Consider the following 21,995-nt stretch of genomic DNA (forward strand, 5'->3'; position numbering starts at 1 on the left):
CCAAAAACAAATAAATGACTGAAGTAATCATCTGGATCATTGATCTAATTCCAAATTCATTACATGGCTATGCATGCTAAGTCACATATCATTAGGAATGGCTTCTGGTGATTCAAAATAATTCATCTCTGAATAGTCATCAAGGTAATAATCAGAATAAGTTCTATAACAAAGAAAAATTAAAATTTATACCAAAAAGCTACATTAATATATTTTTTCATTACATACTCATGACTTATTTATTTTATAGCTGGAAGTCTGTACCTTTTGATCACCTTCACCCATTTTGCCTATCCCTTCCCACCCTGCACCTCTGGCAACCATCAATCTGTTCTTTTTATCTGTATGTTCATGGTTTTGGATTTTTGTTTTAGATTCTACATTGAGTGGGATCATATGGTGTTTGTCTCTCTCCATCAGACATATTTCATTCAGCATTATGCCCTCACGGTTCATCCTTGTCGCAAATGGCAAGATTTCCTTCTTTTTAAATGGCTGACTAATTAATTACATTAATATTTTTAAGAGATCCTTCATATAAGCCAGTTATTCCCTGTATAAAATAGATATGTCAAAAGATATTAAAGTATACAGATCATATTTTATATGAGGTTGTTATATTGTTTTAACTTATCTATTCCTAAAGAAGCAACCACAAATTGAGGTAGATCTTTTATTGCACTCATTCTTCATAACCTCCCCCCAGCTTCCACCAAAAACTGGCAAAAGGATCACAAAACTTTGCTGAATTTAATTTTTATAGGACCAAATTATAAACTTTGGTCAAATTGGCTACCCTATGTTTTTCATTTAGATTGATTGATTTATGAGAGAGAGAGAGAGAGAGAGAGAGAGAGAGCGCACGCATGAGCACAAGGGTGGGGAGAGGGACAGAGGAAGAGGGAGAGAAAGGGAGAGTCTCAAGCTGACTCTTTGCTGAGCGAGGAGCCTGATGTGGGGACTCATCCCAGGACCCTGAGATCATGACCTAAGCTGAAATCAAGGGTTGGATTCTTAACTGAGTGAGGCACCCAAGCCTCAAATTACCCTATGTTTTTCATTTAAATGAACTAATTATCATTTATTCTGTTTTTAGTTGTGTACTAGATATGATATTTTTTATGTGTTTCATGTTATGTAATGTTATGTAATGTAATGTTATGTAATCATCAAAATCTGTGAAGTAGAAATAGTTATTCCCATTTTATAGTTGAGACAGGAAAAGCTTTGAGTTTAGATGGTTTATTGAGGGCTATTCTGCTACAATTGAATTTCAGTTTATAGGATGCTCAAAGCTTTGTAAGGATTGGAATCATTGCGTTTTCTTGATGTAGGTGGACATTATTATTAAAACTTATTCATACTAATAGCCTACATAATTTTTAAGTCTATTGTCCATTTTAGAATTACTTTTCTTTAACTATGTGTTTTGTGTTTAAAATATGGTCAGAAATCGGAGAAGGACAAACATTATATGGGCTCATTCATTTGGAGAATATAAAAATTAGTGAAAGGAGAGAAAATGAGTGAAAATATCAGTGAGGATGACAAAACATTGGAGACACCTAACTCTGGGAAACTAACAAGGGGTAGTGGAAAGGGAGTTGGGAGGGGGGTTGGGGTGACTGGGTGACGGGCACTGAGGGGGCATTTGATGGGATGAGCACTGGGTGTTATGCTATAGGTTGGCAAATTGAACTCCAATGAAAAATGAATAAATAAATAAATTAATTAATTAAAATAAAATAAAATATGGTCAGAAAGGAAATGATTGCATAAATTAATTCCCTAACCTTGAAGAAATGCCTTAGGACAAATATAACTAGGAGTCAGGCAAAAGATTTTAAAGTTGCTCTTACTCTGCATATAAGAAAGAAAATGCATCTAACTGACTTCCCAGTTCTCCCCATGATAATAGAAAAAAAAGCCCCTTTAAAGATGAATAATAACCATTTGAGTTGACAGAGAGAGGTGAACACTTTCATAATTTCTTCATTAACAGGATGAAAAAATAAAAGTTCTTATAATACTCATAAACTTATTCAAAAATATATGGTCAGTGTTTTGAAAAATACTTGAATGTTTTCTAAGAAAAATTGATACTGGGATGCCTGGGTGGCTCAGTGGTTGAGCATCTGCCTTCAGCTCAGGGTGTGATCCCAGGGTCCTGGGATCGAGTCTCACATCAGGCTCCCTGTAGGGATCCTGCTTCTCCCTCAGCCTATGTCTCTGCCTTCACTCTGTGTCTCTCATGAATAAATAAATAAAATCTTTAAAAAAAAAAGAGAGAAAAGGAAAACTGACACTGATCAGTATAGTTATAGCATTTTCCGTTGCTCACTGAACATTCTTCATAAGCTGGGAGCTTCTACTCTGCTATTTTGTATGTTAATTTTATGATTAAAAATTACTATCATCCATTCTTCTTTTAGTACAACATATTTCCAGTTTAATTATTGCACTAAAATTTTCTATGTTGATTTTTCTCAAAAATTGACCTTAAAATAATAAGAGACAACTAATTCATGGATAATAATTATATTGAAATGTTCATGTATATTAAAACTATATTCTAAACAATTAAAACAATATGTTTATTTTTCAGAATTTTACACTCGATGAAGTAACCAATGACTTTGACAATATGACCGTATCTGCAATAATAGATGAACTGGCAATATTCAGCTACTATACATTTTGGGTAACAGCAAGTACTTCAGTTGGAAATGGGAATAAAAGCAGTGACATAGTTGACGTATATACAGATCAAGACAGTACGTAAACAAAAAGCATTTATTAATCTTTGATAGGATTAATTTTAACTTTATTTCAGATCCTTTTTTCTATTTGTATGTATTGCTAGTAAAATCTGTAATTTATTTAGGAACATTTAACTAGTTATTATAGAAGTTTGAAAATGCATTTGATGTAGCTATAAAATTATTACAATGATAACAGCCTTATCTATTCATAAAAACTGCTACCATTCATGAAAACTGTCACTTTTGTTGCTTCAAAGGATGTCACAGCCATGCAGTTATAAGCTGGAAGAAGAAAGAAGTAGAAAACCACTGTTGTATACGTGGATGGGTTTTCCAATACTTAATATTCTTGTCCCTTTGCTTTAGGAACTACCTTAAAAAAGAATCTAGCAACTTCTTTCCATTTCAGCCTTTGAATACACATAGGACTCTATACAGCATCTTTGTTCTTATTGTGATTTTGACTCATATGACCGAAATACCTTTACTTTATTAACCTCAGAAGTTTCTTCTATGCAGCTTCAGCAGTATCCTGTTTGTGCTGAGTATTCAGAAAAACATAATGATTGAAGTACTTGATTTTTTTTTAGGTTTCAGCTTCAAGAATACAGTGATGCATAAATCATTGCCTATTTCTTCTTCTTGTTTCTGGTGTCGATTTATTTCTTAAGGACTAGTCTCATATTGAGAAATGATATTGACCTAAACTTCTGCTGAGAGTAAGATTCCATGTTTATTGTCTTAAGATTGTAAACTGACAGACATTAAAAGTGGGAGTAAATGTTTTCCTTGTTAGAACAACCTTTTGGATAGTTTACACATTGAGCAACAGAATAAGATACGAAAAAAAAAAACGTGCAAACATGTGCTTGCAGAGTCTCTAGCAAAGTGTTTCAGTGCAGTATGTGGTCAGTGTCATTTCAAACATTCTGTAAATGCAGATCTCTCCCCATATTTTCACCAATCTATAAATTTTATCAGTGACTCTTAACAGCACCACATAAACACTGTGCACTGTTCCAGGTGAGAAGTCCTAGATGTGGTATATGTTTAATAAAGATAATCTTTAGAAGAAAGAAAATTAAACTATTGTTGGAACAATATAAATTATCAAATACTTAAATATCTGAGTATATAAACAGTCATACATGTATATATATGCACAGATTATCTCCATATTGTAGGAAAGAAAAGACAAGAGAATACTATATAAAAAAATTCTCACACATATTAAAGATGACAGGGTTTTTTATATTTTGAATCATTTTTAATATAATTACTTTGTAATGTTATTTTATAATAGGTGGTATTTACTATATCTGCATTTAAACAACATAAGAGCTGATAATGTTAAAGATGCCATTTCAACAATTACCCTCGGTTTGTGAATCTACTTAAATTTTACTTAGGGTGACTGATAATTTTTATATTTTGCACATTACCTACCATAGTACCTGAAGGGTTTGTTGGAAACCTAACTTACGAGTCCATTTCGTCAACTGCAATAAATGTAAGCTGGAGCCCACCATCTCAACCAAATGGTCTAGTCTTCTACTATGTTTCTCTGAGCTTACAGCAGACTCCTCGCCACGTGAGAACCACTTCTTGTTACGTATGAGAGAAGCATGTATTTTGATAATCTGGAAAAATATGCTGATTATATATTAAAAATCACTCCATCAACAGAAAAGGGATTCTCTGATACCTATACTGCCCAGCTACACATCAAAACTGAGGAAGATGGTAGGCTGGACCCTTTTATTGCCTTTTAAGCAGATTGTTGCTGTTCTCTTATTTATATTGCTTTCTGATAGATAACATTATTCTTATAATTATATAGAATCTGTTGTTTCTCAAATAATTAGCCTTTCAATAAACATAAAGTTTTTTAAATTAAAATAATTATCTGCTAATAAACTTAAGCCCCATGATTATCAAGACCTCTTCTTTTTAATGCTAATTCAATTTTTTTTCATTTAATATTCTTTTTTTCTTTTATAGTCCCAGAAACTTCACCAATAATCAACACTTTTAAAAACCTTTCCTCTACCTCAGTTCTTTTATCCTGGGATCCCCCAGTAAAGCCAAATGGTGCAATAATAAGTTATGATTTAACTTTACAAGGACCAAATGAAAATTATTCTTTCATTACCTCTGATAACTATCTAATATTGGAAGAGCTTTCACCATTTACATTATATAGTTTTTTTGCTGCTGCAAGAACTGTAAAAGGACTTGGTCCTTCCAGTACTCTTTTCTTTTACACAGATGAGTCAGGTAAGCCCGAATCCATACCTCTTCAAATGATTTCACTGTTGCAGCTCTGTCTTTTTAAGGAACAGCATGGAAATTGAAAGGATATTCAATTTTCTATTTGTAACAGGCTTACAGCTATTCATCTACTTTGCTGATTTTTTTTTTTTTTTTTTTTTTTTTTTTTAGTTCAAGCTTCAGAATGAAGTGCTTGTTTAAAACTACTTTGGAACTACTGAGTTCCCAGTATAATAACGTAATTACTGATGCTATTTATTTCTGAAGTTAAAACATGATCATTTTAGAAATCTTTCTTTTTTTTTTTTATTTTTTTTATTTTTTTTTATTTTTTTTTTTTAGAAATCTTTCTTAACTAGTATCTTCAAGAAGCTAAAGTCAAAATGATATTTTTATGCTAAAAATGTTATGAATATGTTTTATAATGTGTTTTCCTGCAGTGCCTTTAGCACCTCCTCAAAATTTGACTTTAATCAACTATACTTCAGACTTTGTATGGCTGAAATGGAACCCAAGTCCTGTTCCAGGCGGTCTTGTTAAAATATATAGTTTAAAAATTCATGAACATGAAACTGATACTGTATTTTATAAGGTAGGTTGATTATAATAGTATATGTTAATTTCAAAAACTTCTAAAATTGAATTAAAATCTTTTGACTTGCAGGGGAAAATGGATAGCTTTAAATTAAACAAGGATCATCTTTTTAAATAATCTTTTTTTCCCTACAATTTAAGGATGTTTTTGGAAAACACAGAAAGCATTTGTCAGATATGGAAGCTGAATGCTTTGCAGAGCAATTTACTTAGAATTCACAACTTCTAGATACGAGTTAAGAAATAATTGCATGATTTTGTTAATGCTGGAAAGTATATGACAATTTTTTTCAGACTATTTAAAAACTGTTATTATCTTACATGCAATATATTTCTATTTATTGTTAAGATAGATAACAAGTGAGTGTTTTTAACTTTTCAGAAAAGATTTATACTGGACTACTGGACATCTTCCCTGATAGAATATAATCCCACACTAATTGGTCTCTTAATATATATCATTATTATTTTCTTTTCAATGCTAATTAGTCTGCAACACTAAATACCCTTTTCCTCCTCCATTTTTAGGTTCCAGAATCAGTGAAAAATATCCAAAGAACTGATATAACAAAGAATCTCAAATATAGTTGTATGATTTTTAGCATTTAGTTGCCAAAATATGTTTTATCATTGGCATTTATTTAAGAAAATATTTTTATTTTTTTTCCAAAGGCAAGTGAAGTACTGGAATGCTCTTCTTTAGTTACATCAAGAAGAGTGAAAAACTCTGCAGTTAACATTGTTCCCCAATATTATATGCATTACAATTTATTGCTGATGGTAAATCATTTTCATGGCGTAGGTAGCTTACAAAGTGAATAGTAAAAAGCAAAAGCAACTGTTAAGGTTATGTCATAAAGAACACCGGCTTTCTTTCCTGAAATCAAGATATTATCTTAAAATCTGATAGGCTGAGTAGAATTTGAATTCTTCTACTCCGTAAATGTGAAATATCTTCCCCAGAAGTGTGAAATTCTGTTAATGATGCTAAGTCTCTAGCCCTCTAATATCTATCCTCAGTCTAATCTTAACATCTTCCCGTTTCTTGTTTGCTTTATCTGTATGGGTCACTGGGAAATGGACATCAAAAAGGAAAACGCAATCATTTTCTTACTGCAATCACATTTTGAGACTTAATGTGCTACATTATGGCAGTTACTTCACCTCTTCTGACTGAGCTTCTTCAAGTGCAAAAGGAGATCTATAAAGATTGCATACATTAAAAAGTGAGGATTATAAGGGGAAAATCTGTATCCAGCATTTAGAATAATCTTTAGCACATGATAAATGTGTTAGCCTCGTTGTCATTGAACTCAGTTTAAAAGATTAAAAAAAAAAAAAAACCATCCAGCACTGTCTTGGCACTAAGTATGAAAGGATGGTATACCTTTACTTGAATATGAGAATAAGTTTTATTCTAAGATTTTTTAGATATCTTGATTTTTCAGTAGAAATGCTATAATTAAAATTGTGCTTGTAGCAAACATATAATCTTAATACCATAAAGTATTAAATTTACAACTTGTAAGGTATAGTTTTTCTCTAAAATTTACTACATATAGTTACTCCTTTTTACATTCGTTTTGTCTTCTGTCGATTTTCATAGTCTTCTTTTCTTTTTTTAGTATTATTTTTGAGAGAGAGTACATGTGCCTGAGCATGAGGAGAGGGGAAGAAACAGACCCCTTGCTGAGGTGGAGCCCAGGGGCTCAATTTCAGGACCCTGAGATCATGACCTAAGCAAAAACCAAAAGTCAGTGCTTAACTGACTGAGCCCCCTAGGCACTCTTTCAGAGTCTAATTTTTAAGTTCCTTTACCCCTACTTCATGCCTCCTTTTTTTTTTTTCCTGTCTGAGTTGATTTTCCTACTTTCCTTTCTGTGTCTTCCTTTGCCTCTTTCCACTTCTTTTTCTTTTTAGCTTTTTATCTCTTTAAAATTATATGTGGGTTTATGGAAGCAGAATATTTCCAAAACCACCTCAAATGTTCCCATCGTCACAGTCGATTCAATGTGATCGAGATCAGTGAAATCCAAGTCTACTCATAACTTGGGTCATTAACATATATGGAGAGAAATTGTTTATTCAGTAAAACGTTCTGTTTAAATGTTTAGAAATATTCCTCACTCATGTCTCCCTCTTACAATTTACTCATGTAAGTCACTATCCAGTAAACTGCTCACTTTTTTATTATAATCTCAGTCATTTCTCTGGGTATGAGCCCTTCCTAATCCAAATTAAAATTTACCTGAGTTGTGTTTAATTTCTTCTCGGTAAACATTTGTTTAGAGATTTCTTTAAAAAAAAAAAGATTTTATTTACTTACTCGTAAGAGACGCAGATGGAGATGCAGGCTCCCTGCAGGGAACCTGATGCTGAACTCAATCTCGGGACTCCAGGATCAAAAATCTAAAAGAATGTACTTCACAATACCAATAGTAGTATCTCTAAATATTGGCATCATGGGTAAATATTTCCTTTAAGTTCTTTCTTTGTGACACTTAGTAGTGATTCATGGTTACTTTTGTGAACAGGGAAGAAAGAAAGATAATTTCAAAAGGGGGAAAAAGATTTATTAGCTATGGCACTCTTTACAAATCTATGTCAGTTTTTCCCAATAGTTGACAGCAGATGCTCAACCACTGAGACAGCCAGGTGTCACTGTGTAGAGATTTCTTTGATTCATATAAAAATTCCTTGATGACAGGAACCATATACCTCTTATATATGTATCTTTAAAATCTCCTGGTTATCTAACACCATGCTTTATAAATAATAAGCATGAAAGAATGACAGGAAATACTGTAATACGGTGAGTCCCTGCAGTATACGAATGACTTGGAATATTAATTTGAAATCTGACTTAATTTAAAATGTGATTAAACTGTAAGTGGCCTGTGAGTATTCTTGATAAATTTCTATTACTGAGATGTTTAATAAAGAAATCAAAGTGGTTTGTATTTTGGATCGGATAATATGCAGGTATTTTAAAAATTATACCATCATAGGAGGTTGTCTTCTCTTTCCATAAGGATAACAGATTAGTTTTAACTAATGTCTCAGTTTTAACAATAGTCTTTAAATGAAGACTTTATACTTAATGGTAAGTTTTTCTATGAGAAAGCATATCTTTCCTTGAGCAGCTGTAGCTATTCATTTTTTTCACTTTCCTAAGAGATTGGGTAAAATTAGGAATTTAGGAGTGGTCTGAGAAAACTTGTAATTTAAGCTTCATGAGAGTAGGGGTTTTGTTTTATTAACTGTATATTCCCAATGCCTGGCATGAAGTAGCTGACAAATAAATTAATTTACATAGAATGCTACCGAGTATTAAACAATGACTCTAGATGAATTCAAGGAAAATCTAATATCGCTGACTACACGTAAGTTTGATTTAAATTGGGCACTCCAATTTTTGAAAATTTGAAGGAAGTAATAAGCGTATTAATCCAAGCACGTATTAGGGAGACAAAATAAAAACAAAATACTCTAGTGTTAAAAAGAAATTAAAAACATGGCCATTATGAGATTCTTCAGGGTTGAGAGAGTGCCTAGTTCATCCTAGATCATCATCTGAGAACACCCTGTGGCACACACACACACACACAAATGTTTAATGTATGTTTTAACTGAAAATACACTTATTAAACGTAGAATGCATAACTTCAATATAATAAAATATTTCTTCTAGTTAACAAATTTTTAGTCATGCATTGTGACAAATAATTCTTTTCTGCTTTTCAGAACATTTCAGGTGTTCAAACTGAAGCCCAACTTTTTGGACTGGAACCAGTCAGCACTTATTCTATCAGCGTATCTGCCTTTACAAAAGTCGGAAATGGCAATCAATTTAGTAATGTAGTAAAATTCACAACTCAAGAATCAGGTGAGACACAAGTTTTTGATCCTAAAATGTTTCAGTTTGTATTGAACACTTTCCCCTTCTTTTTGGTTTATGTGATAAAGGATTATTATTTAATAATGCTTTTAAAGAGAAGTTGAATTTCAGTGCTTTAACAGTAGGCATGAAGTTTTTCCTTTTGAACTAAGGACATTGAAATAAAGGAATAGTTTAGGAACAGAGCAGTTTTCTAGATATCTGTGAAAATTACCTAATTTTTTTTAATAAAAAAATTGTATTTAAATTCCAGTTAGTTAACATACAGTGTGATATTAGTTTCAAGTGTACAGTAAGGTGATTCAGGACTTCTGTATATCACCTTATGCTCATCTCAAATGCACTCCTTAATCCCCATCACCTATTTAACCCATCCCCCACACACTTCCCCTCTGCTAACCCTCAGTTGTCTATAAGTAAGAGTCTGTTTCTTGCTTTGCCTCTCTCCCCATTTTTATTTCCCTCTGCTTATTTGTTTTGTTTCTTAAATTCTCAGTATCAACTGAGACAGCTAGGGTTGGGGGGAAGGAGGAGAAACAAGCCAGTAGTCACTTTTAACAAGTTATTTTATATTTCCATGAAGTGATACTGATTTTTTTTTAAGAAGATGTATTGTGACACATGAGGGCCACTGGTCAGTATGTAAGCTTCACTTTCCTATAGGCCATTTGTAACATGTGGAGGGGATTATGAAGACTATGAAATACTCCTGATCTAATTAAACAGCTTACCTACATGTCACCTGTGTGCCATAGCTCCCCCTTGTTTGTGTACTGGATAGTTTTCATTTATGATCTATTTAATAGATGGCTGAGAAATGCACTTTCCTTCTCTCAACTGGACCATACATTTAGAGGCACCTCTTCCTCACTTTTTTTTTTAATCAATGATTATTGAATGAGCACAAGATCTTGCTCTAGTTATCTTTTCTCTGTACCTTGAGATGTATTTTCTCTTGCTTTAGTGAATCTCTAAATTGAAACTGGAGAGCACTTATTGATACATTAATCATTTTTGCATGCATTTGTGAATATCTGAGACTTTTTTTCCATAGCATTCCTGTAAGACAGGCTAAGAAAACAGTATTTATTGTGGATAAAAGTACATGCTTTGAAGTCAGAGTGTCTGTGTTTGAATCCAAGCTCCATGACTTAGTAGCTATATAACTGCAAAGACTTATGACTCCTCTGAGCCTCTATGTTCTTAACTGAAAAGAAACACATATTAGCAGTAGCCACCTATAAGGTTGTTGTGGAAAATATTTGAAAAGATCCACATAAAGCTCCTATTAGTATGTTGGATGCACATTTAGTGCTCAAAAAAGAAAATATTACTGTTGCCCCATTCTCCTTTACAGATGAAGAAACCATGATTCAGGAAGTTTAGATTTAAAAGGTCTGAAAAAATCAGTGAAGAAGTTGAACTAGCACTTCAGTTTCTGACCTCTAGTGAAGGGTGGACATGACTATAGGAAATGGGTGTATTTTAAATGATAATTTATATACAAATGCTAAACCTATAAAGAAGAAAAGCGTTTTAACAATACACATGTATCAGTTTAGTAAAAATCAAGGCTAATCTTGTAGACAGTAATCCAATAAATATTTTTATAAATAAAATAAAATTACTGCATAAAATTCTATGCCTTGATTGCTTAAATAGCTTTTTTCAACTTAAAGGTTAAATATCAGCTGGTTGATTTTCAATTTACAGAATCAGTGAAATAGTCACAAAAATCTTTTTTTATAAACTCAAGCAAAGTATCAACTGCTTCTTAAATTATTTTATGAAAATATTATTACATTTTTGAAAATAAGGAAGCAAATAATATTTAATTGCCAGAACCCTAGAGCATTTGAGAAATGGTCTTTTCTTTAATTTTAAATGCCACAGATTCCTTAAGCAGTCTCCTTCAGTTCTGACGCCTTTACTTTACAGAGGAAGAATTTGTAAAGATAAATTTAGGTCAGAGGAGAGAACTTTAGACAAATCAAAGATTAACTCGAGTATTGTTTAAATAACTATGTTTTGCATAATGACAGCAAGTTGTTTCACTACTTGTTTATCATCCACAAATTGACTATATGCAAATTTACCTTCTAGCATCCTGTTTTTACTAAATTAGGAAAAGCTATGCTGACATTAGGGGATGTTAACTAACTGGACATTTCCTTGGGAAGTAGCCAATCTCTCCAATCTGCAGTCACTTTTGTGTGTGGTACCAGGTACACCAGGTATAGTAGACCTTTGAGAAATTGGGATTACTTCCAAGTAAATTCATGGAAGTTCTAGGAAAAACACTGGAACTGAATTAGAACCTGGGACTGATTTAAATATTCCCTCCAATGATTTTTAAAAAGACACTGAGAGATCAGTTCTTCACAATTTTTCCAAAGAAGCCTACCAATTGTAAAAACAAGATCCCTAAATTGATTGCAAGTTTCCTAGTACTGTTGTTGTGGGAATTCTCCGCCTTTAGCACTCGTGGTTCTTGGTCATGCCTCTTTTGAAGAATGAAGAGATGGACCAGATGAAGGGTGGTGGGCAGTAAAGCAGTTTATTGAGCAATAGTACAAAGCTCCAGGAGAGGGAGGGGACCCGAGAGGATTGCCCTCGAGGTTTCTAAGTTTAGGGTTTTTTTATGAGCTCTTTTGCAGAACTATCTTAAGCAACCAGGGTGTGCCGAGTTGTGCCAACCAGGGCTTTGATCACAGTCTACCTATTAGGTTAATATCAATGTGCTGATGGTAATTTTTTTGCCTGGTATCTGGGGGCTTATGTCTTAACTGCCCCTTGCCCATAATATTGACAAATGCTTTGTGGTTGTCTTATTTTAGGATGTTTTGCAGAAGCCATTTCTGCAAAGGCTACAAAGCAGAAAGTTAGTGTGTTCCTATCCAAGCTGCAAAACTGGATGTTGGTGCTGTTTTATCTTAGCTGGCCCTGACTACCTAACTCCAAACACGGTTAGGCCCAGATGTACCACATCATGGAGGTATCTACATCTATGTCTTGCATTAAAAGGTTCCATAGAAAAAGTATCGGTAAGACTGCTCCTTTCTGTTTAAGAGAGAAAATGAGTAGGCTACAACCACTGCCTGAGTTTGAGGCTGTCCAATTAGCTACTTTTAAGGATTTGAGGATGATAGGTGCTTGGGCCCTAGGAAAATATTCAGTGATTGTCTCAGTATTGTAAGGATTAACATAATAGCCTAGAAAATGAGCCAACTGCCATTTGATTTAGTTTATGTCAACTTATTGAGCACACATTGCAAGGCTGTCATATTAAATTTTTATTTGGTCTCAACTCCTTAACATGATTTTATCTAGCAATCACACATTGAAATCATTTACTAGATGTATGTAAATTTTAACTTTGGGCATTTGTTTGTCTTTTAAGTTCCAGATGTTGTACAGAACATACAGTGTATGGCAACTAGCTGGCGGTCAGCTTTAGTGAAGTGGGATCCACCAAAAAAGGCAAATGGAATAATTACACATTATCTGGTAACAGTTGAAAGGAATTCTACAAAAGTCTCTCCCCAAAATCATATGTATACTTTCATGAAACTTCTTGCCAATACCTCATATGTCTTTAAAATAAGAGCTTCAACCTCAGCAGGTGAAGGTGATGAAAAAACATGCAACATCAGCACACTACCCGAAGCAGGTAACTATTGTGAAACATATAATTAATCTGAAACAGGTAATTTACCTGAAAAAGGTACCTAACCTGAAACAAGTCATTGTTTGTGGCCTGTGTCAGACATTTGTCGATACCATCCATAATCTTTTTTCTTTCACATTTTTATTTAAATTCCAGTTAAGAGTCAATGTAATATTAGTTTTAGTTGTAGAATTCAGTGATTCATCATTTACATGCAACACCCGGTGCTCATCACAAGTGCTCTCCTTAATAACCCATCATCCATTTAATCTATACCCCTGCCTGTCTCCCTCCCAGCAACCCTCAGTTTGGTCTCTTTAATCAAGAGTTTGTTTTCTGGTTTGCCTCTCTCTCTCTCTTTTCTTTTTTTTCTCCTCTGTTAATCTAGGTTTGTTTTTGTTTTTGTTTTTGTTTTTTAGGATTTTATTTATTTGAGAGAGAGAGAGCTGGGAAAGGGGCAGAGGGAGAAGGAGAAGCAGGCTCCCTGCTGAGCAGGGACCCTGACATGGGGCTCCATCCCAGGACCCCTGGACTATGACCCAAGCAAGCTGAGGGCTGCCGCTTAACCGACTGAGCCACCCAGGGGCCCCTGTTCATCTGTTTTATTTCTTAAATTTCACATATGAGTGAATTCATATGGTATTTGTCCTTATGGCACATTTATCTAATGATATGGAAGAAATATTTAAGAATGTAACACACACATTTTTATGACATGTGTTACCTGAGTACCAGCCATGTAGTACATTGACCCCTCTCCACAACATTAGGAGGTTAAAAGGAGGAAAAAAGAGAAAATCTGCTCTACTGTGTTTCCACAAATATGTATTTCTTATTATCAAAATTGAGTTTATCAAATTATGCTTTATCATAATTTAAAATATGGAATAAACATGTAAGCATTTTGATATTTATCCCTTTTTTGATTTTTCTTTTTTTAATTAAGTTCAATTATCCAACATATAGTACATAATTAGTTTCAGATGTAGAGGTCAGTAGTTCATCAGTTGCATAGAATATCCAGTGCTCATTACATCAAGTGCCCTCCTTAATGCCCATCACCCAGTTACCCCATCCCCCACCCACCTCCCCTCCAGCAACCCTTAGTTTGTTTCCTATAGTTAAGAGACTCTCAGTTTGTCTCCCTCTCTGATTTCTTCCCATTTTCCCTCCTTTCCCCTATGATCCTCTGCACTGTTTTTTATATTCCACATATGCATGAAACCATATTATAATTCTTTCTCTGATCGACTTATTTCCCTCAGCATAATACCCTCCAGTTCCATCCACATCAATGTAAATGGTAAGATTTCATCCTTTCTGATGGCTGAGTAATATTCCATATATATATATATATGGATATATATCACATATATATTATATTATATCCATATTATACATCAACAGCTGAATGGGTAAAGAAGATGTAATATATATGTGTGTGTATATATATATATATATACACATATATATATATATATATACACATCTTGGCTCTTTCCACAGTTTGGCTATTGTGAACATTGCTGCTGTAAACATTGGGATATAGTTTTGATCACTACTTTTGTATCTTTGGGATAAATACCTAGTGGTACAGTTGCTGGGTTGTAGGGTAGCTCTATTTTTAACTTCTTGAGGTACCTCCATACTGTTTCCAGAGTGGCTGCACCAGCTTGTATTCCCACCAGCAGTGCAAGAGGGTTCCCCTTTCTCTGCATCCTCACCAACATTTGTTGTTTCCTGACTTGTCAATTTTAGCCATTCTGATGGGTGTGAGGTGGTATCTCATTTTTTACTTAATTGATTTTATAGAATTCTAGATGCGATGCTTTCCTGAATTCCATAGCTGCCAAACTCTTTCATCTATTCCTTTTCCTATATATCAGCCCTTATCTTGTATATTATTTGAACAAAAACATCCAGTTCACTAAGCTCTAGTCCACAAAGAAGAAACCTCTTGCCCTCTCTGACACTGGTCAGACCTACGTCATAATCTCCTTCATCCTTCTACCTTCTCCAGTATTGTACCTGCTTATAAACATAAGTCTGATTCCTTCCTGATGATGCCACTTCCCCGGAAGTCCTCTCTAATAGAGGCTGTGGGTAATAGCATAATTGTTTACTTCTGGCACATCCAGATCTGTTACCTTGGAAACATCTTTTAATTCCTTCCTCCTTTTGAAATCAGCATCACCCAATTTTACTCTACTTCTCTGTCCTTGAGGTAGTAAACCACAGAGCTTTGAGACATGGTGTACCTTCTCCCTGGTTTCCTCATCCTAATCAGCACCCTTTTCTTCTTATGCTTCTGATGCAACACTTCTTTAGATTCCAGTGGTCTCCATGTTCAGCTGGAATGAATGCTTTTCAGCAACACCTATCTCTTGCTCCTTCTATCTCAAACCATGCCATTGTGACTCATCTTCCAGGGGCTTCCCAACTCTGAGAGGATTTCACTGTTTTCATCAGAGACTGGCTGATGAACAGTGGTATTAAAAAAAAAACAACAGAAATGGTTTACCTATATTAGCTATAAATTTGCCTTTTCTAACTCTCCTCGCTGCTCCATAATCTTCTATATATCCTTTGTTTATACTTTGTCAATTTTCCATAGGAGAATCTTGCTTTCATTTTGAACAGTATCATCTGTAAATGATGTGACTATTCATTTTATTAAAATCAGTGATCCTGACTTGACCTCCTTCAATATTTAAAGATTTTAAATCTTTATTTATGCTCTCAAGATAGCTTCTCAGGGACATCATTACCTTCCTCTTTTCAGGAATCTAGCGTCTTATGTTTGTTTCAATATCATATGTTTTCTAGAACATTACTCCATCAGTTCATTCTACTTTCTCCTGCATTTTCCCTCTCTCTCTCTCTCTCTCTCTCTCTCTCTCTGTCTCTCACAAACACACACACATACACACGCACACACACACAAATGCACATAGGTAAATTGTTAGAAAATTTCAGCTGAAGGACTAGTTGGTGTATCAATCCTAACATGCAGATTTGGGTACTTGAAGCATAGAGATAAGAATGAAAGGCACAAAGTGAAGGAGATGGCCCAGGATACTCCAAATGTTTTACTTTTTCTTGTTTAGAAAATGCACCCAGAATTGATCACGAATGAAAATCTGGCTTCTATTTAGCTTTTCATTCTTATGTTTCTCCACTACATTTCCTCATTTAGCTGATGCCTCTAGCCAAACGTCATTTTTCAGTACATTAGATTTCATGTGTTCAATTCAAAGAACATTTATTAAGCTGTTGCTACTTGCTATGGGTAATAATTGATTAGATTCTCTGTTTTTAAACCTACTCAACACTTTCTCATGATCAAATTGCTTTGCTCCCTGAAGCTATATTGTCCTTTTCCTTTTCTATGTCACACAAAATTGTATTCATTCTTAAAAGCCCAATTTAAGTGTGTGTGTGTGTGTGTGTGTGTATGTGTGTGTGTGTTTTAAATTCTTCAATGGCATGCTAAGCTTTAAAGCCACAGATTCCTGGACTTCACTCCAGACTTGCTGAATCATAGCCTCAAGAGGTGATGCCCAGCTCTGTACTTTTAAGCATCTCTCTAGGTGATCTGATTCTCTGTAAATTTGGGGAAGTATTGGAGTAGATTACCCATGAGCTTTGATGGTGATAGCAGTGAGAATAAGCAGTATAAGAAATCTCTAGAAAGGAGTGATAGGCATTTCCCTAGTAGGTAGGGAGCAGACCATTGCTATTCAGCGTCTGGCAGAAGGAAATATAGTCAAATCCAGGCAGATGGTCTGCATCAGGTGGTCTAGGATGAGATAAAATGGCCTTGATCATTGGACAGAAGTTTAGTCTCAGAGAACTGGACAAAAAGGACAGGCCAACAATTCTGAGATAAATGAGAGGTTCAAGACTGAAAATAAGGCAGAAGATTCGTTAGAGAGTCCATGGGTATTCAAGATGACTGCTTCATCACAGGAACAGAGCAGAAGTTCCATTAGTAGAACGGATCTACTAGAACACATAATCTGATAGACAGATCTACTAGAACACGGTCTAGTAGAACACATAATCAAAATAGTAATGTGCATTTGATATAGAGACACATGAATGTCAGGTAATTGTAAAAAAAATAAAAATAAAAAGTATTTGAATTGGATCTTAACTCAGAGTTTAAAGACTACTTGAGTGAAAACCGAAGGGAATCTATATCAATGAATTAGGCAGATATTAGATACATGATTGTGTGTGCTATGTACTCACACTGAAGACAAATGTTTCTCAAAGTTTAGACTTTTAACTCCCTGTATCAGAATGTATTTCCCTCAGGCCCTACTCCAGACCTATGGAATCAGAATTTGGAAAGTAAGACTCACAAAAAACATCTACATTTAAACAACATACATGGGTAGGACAGTGCTGAAATTAGAGATTTACTCTATTCCGTTTTAAACTTTCTGCTCACAGGGTATATGTCCAGTTTGTCTTTTTTTTACTCACAGTTCCTAGCAGATACCCTGGGAATTACAGACACTCATATGTTTGTAGAAGAAAGAAATGAATTGTTTTCTTATGAAATCTATAATTTTCCATAAGGGATTTATTCTATTGCAAAATATTATTTCCACATTTCCACCAGGAAAAATTATAGATATTTTCTCCCATGCAAATGTAGAAGTATTTTTAATTAAGGAGAGTCATTCATATGAAACATAAGTATTAATTAGTACTACAAAAATAATTAAATAAATTTTTCATCTTTAAAATTAAGTTTCAGGTCTAGCATGTAATTATATTTCTGATTACAATATTTGTTAGGTAAATGCTTTTATCTGGGTTCACATGAATTGTTTGTTGATTAAACATTAGTAAGAACTGGAGATTCATTGTTCAGAATGGAAACAGTTTTATAGCTGTTGCAAAGTTCTAATTTATAGTGGTCTAAGATTAGTCACGGTGTATAGTCAGCTCTGAGTCACTGACTTTGTACTTATTTTTGACGTAAAGTAAAATCAAATATGGCTCACTCGCTCACTGCCTGGTGTCTGACCTTAACATTCCTTCCAGGGATTATTGGGTATTTTTCTCAGTGTAAACTTGGTCATATCTGGGCACAGTTAAACATGCATCATGATGACTGAATTTATGAGGAGATTAGAGTTTAGTGTCTAAGCGGGTTCCACTGTCACAGTCAAACATTGGAATAGGGCAAATATAGATGAAGGCCCCAAAACTTGGTACTTCTAACAGTATTTTATGTCAAAATATATCATATGTACCAATAAAAATATTACAGCAAGTTCATATGCACACAGGACTGAACTTTTAGAATCTCATATTAACTCAAAATCCATACTACACTTATCCATATTATTTTCAAATCTTAGTAAATGTGGTGATTTAATATTGAGTTTTTAAAACTTTTTTTCTGGAAGATAATTTTACAGTATGGATTTATTCAAAGCTCTTCGGAGTTCAGTAATTTCCAATCAAACAGTAAGAATAAGCTACATCCCTTGGATGCCCAAAATTTAATTGAGGGAAAGTAAAATACACATATGTGGTTTTTAGGAGTGTTATTTTCAGCAGTGATTTCTTCATTAGTTTTAATCCAACAGAAGGTGTCAGGCACCTGTAGGGACCCACTGGAAGTCCACTGAACTAGCAAATATATTAATGATACAGTATGATTGAATTGGAATGTGTTCAATTTCCCTATTTTTCTTTTTCCTTCTACTCTTGGTTATTTGAAAAAATCCGTATATGACAAACTATCCATATACATATATTTACATATTTTAATATATATTATATATAATATGCTACCTATATTAATAGAATTATACATATTATATATTTTAATATATTACCTACAGTAATATATTTATAAACTCTCAATCCTCTTTGCAAAGTCCTGACTACGATCCTTTAAGAATTATTTAAGAGATGTATCTGTTATGCATTTTATTTGAATCCCTATTTTGTGGGTCTCTCTTAGCAATGAAGAGATTACTGGGCAAACTGTGATTATGACTAAATTTGATTTCCATTTACCAGCTTTTTAAAAAAATTTATATCTTTATAAAAATGCATACCATTCTCAAATACCATTGAATAGACTGAATGTGGGTGGTAAAAGTGTTCCTCAGGGTTGCAAATAAATGCACTATTTCAAAAGTTCACTTTTTCCTTTGTCTACATCCCACTGGCATTGCTCTCCTTATCCATCTCCTCAGTTGAGGTAAGAAATCAAGCATGTAGGAAAATTGCATGATCCTGTTTGTTCTTAAGCAAGTGAATTGACACATTCTACTTTACCAGTCAGTAATTGCTGAAAGCATAAAAGCCATTATAGTTGCCTGTCACAGATCAGAAAGAAATCGCTATTAGCATTGCTACTCTAATTGAAATTCAAGTGTTTTATAAAGTATCCCTCATATGGACTTAAGTATTAAACATAATACTTTTCTTAAGAGTGAACATCAGGTGAGAAGTATCTTTTACACTTGTAATGTGAAAATTTGACCAATATATACTTACTTAATGCTTACTATGTGCAGGCTCTGTGTTTGGGGTTTAAGATTCAAGTTTAAATCCCAGATAGCATCAGTGATCTCTGCTGTGTGCATCCAAATAACTCCACCATTATTGCAAAGACATATCCAATATATATAAAGCAATTAAATTAAAAACTATATTAATACATTAGTAATTGTGTGGATTGAAGATTAAATCAAATAGATATTCAAGACAAATAGATTTTATTGAAAGCTATGTTGAAGAAATGGAATGTTCTTAGATGTTAGATGTTGCTCATTGGCAACTTCAGAATTTCTTTGTAGGAGAAGCTTAGATTTGGAAACCTAATGGGAAATGATGATATGGTATTGAACCCTGAGTTTCATAGGCTGTTACACTACTGTTTTGCTTAGATTATCTGATACAGATAAATAAAATAACCAAGTTTTTTAAAATATTATTTTTTTGTTGTTCCTCAGTGTGCTATGAGAAAATGTCGTAGTACATGTCAAAGAATATATTTCATTTTATTTGAGCTATATAAATGATATAGAGAACTGAAGATTATGGGTATGCTAAGACACTCATGGTAAGCCACCCTGTGGCAAGATCATTATTCACAAAATAGTGAGATTAATAGGGAGAGGGAAGTAAATATGAATTCTAAGAGAAAACACCCAGTGGGATAAAGGAATGTAATATGAGGGGTCAGGCTGAGGTGGAAGCCTGAGTAGAGCGGGGGACATTGTATTGGAAAGAGTGTAGGAAGGGAAGTTGAATAACTTAAGTGGGGCTTACTTTGCTCTTAGTTTTGCGTATTTGTAGCAGAAGTTTGAATATAATATCATGGAAAAGTGAGAAGTCTGCTAAATTTAAAATGGGAAGCAACATAAGTAACTCTAAAAATAGTGATTGTTTTTTGACCATTGTCCTAAAAGACTGCAGTACTTTTTAGAAGAAAAATTTGTTCATTACATAGTAACTGAGTATCTCAAGTCACAAAGAATAAAATCCTATGGGTCATTTCAATAGCCCTTAGGGTCCTTTGTAACCTCCCTTCTCTTCCCCTAGTTATGTATGGTCTCTACCTTTATCTTTTGAAAATGTGTCCTCAAAGGCAAACCCTTTAAAGAGGATCTGATTTATTTATAATTGAACCTCCTCTCACCTAGAGTTTTCTGTCCTCTTTATCTGCTTTATTTTTTTATATTGTACATAGCATTGTCTATGGATCTGTCCTCATTACAGTGCATGTTCCATGAGGATAGGGATTTTTGTGTAGTTCACAGCTATTTCCAATGTTTAGAAATTTGTCTGGAATACAGTGATAATGAATAATATTATGAAAGATTGAATGAATCACTAATCAATCAATATGCAGTCCTAGGAAAGTGATAAGCACACAGTGAACACTTAAGATGCATACTTTGGGAGCCTAAATAGAAACTTATGGCTATAAAATTATTTTTAGATGATTATATGGTAAAATATCTAAGAAAGGTGTATCTTCTAGAATATATTTTTTAATTAAATTTCTTATTTTGAGATAGTTGTAGATTCACATGCAGTTATAAAAAGTAATTCAGAGAAATTCCATGTTCCCTTTGGGCACTTTCTCCCCATAGTAACATGTCGTAAAACTATAGTATGTTATCACGACTACCATATTTACATGAATGCAATCAAAATAAAGAACATTTCCATGAAAATAATCCCTCATGTTACCTTTTTATAGCCACATTCAAGTCTTGTCCCTTAACCCTCTAACAACCACTCATCTGTTCTCCATTTTCTATAATTTTGTCATTTTTGATTAATATTTTCATGTGATTTTCTTCATTATCTTATTAATATAGTGGGTTATATTGACTGATTTTCTAATATTGAACAAGCATTTAGTGTTGGAATCAACCTCACTTGATCATGGTGTATTTATTTTTATATGTTATTGATTTATATTTGTTAATATTTTGTTAAGGCTTTTTACATCTCTATATTTATGAGAGATATTGGCCTGTAGTTTTGTGAGGGTTTTTCCCCACTGTCTTTGTCTAGTTTCAATATTAGGGTAACATTAGTTTCATAATATGAATATCTTCTCATTTCTAGAAGAGATTGTATAGAATCGATACTAATTCTTTTTTAAACATTCAGTTGAGTTCTTCAATGAAAGACTTTGGTCCTACAGATCTCTTTTTGAGGAGATTTTAAATTATTTTTAAGTGCTCTCAGGATGCTAAATTGGATCTGAAATGTGATATCAAACCAACTGTAGAAAGTGGTACTTCTAATA

The 21,995-nt window shown here is 33.7% G+C and overlaps 1 protein-coding gene and 1 long non-coding RNA gene across 2 annotated transcripts in view; one reads left to right on the top strand and one right to left on the bottom strand.

The window, feature by feature from the left end:
* Window positions 1-21,995, top strand: part of PTPRQ (protein tyrosine phosphatase receptor type Q) — a 246,833-nt gene that overhangs the window by 118,898 nt on the left and 105,940 nt on the right. The window contains 7 exon segments of the mRNA XM_038558531.1: window positions 2,606-2,774; window positions 4,214-4,359; window positions 4,361-4,505; window positions 4,764-5,039; window positions 5,474-5,625; window positions 9,372-9,513; window positions 12,926-13,195. Coding sequence (XP_038414459.1) covers window positions 2,606-2,774; window positions 4,214-4,359; window positions 4,361-4,505; window positions 4,764-5,039; window positions 5,474-5,625; window positions 9,372-9,513; window positions 12,926-13,195 — 1,300 coding nt within the window.
* The window catches only part of LOC119869330, a 67,451-nt gene that overhangs the window by 23,402 nt on the left and 22,054 nt on the right, over window positions 1-21,995 (bottom strand). The window lies entirely within an intron of this gene.

This window comes from Canis lupus, chromosome 15 (assembly GCF_011100685.1).
Source record: "Canis lupus familiaris isolate Mischka breed German Shepherd chromosome 15, alternate assembly UU_Cfam_GSD_1.0, whole genome shotgun sequence".
In the NCBI taxonomy this organism is placed as follows: Eukaryota; Metazoa; Chordata; class Mammalia; order Carnivora; family Canidae; genus Canis; species Canis lupus.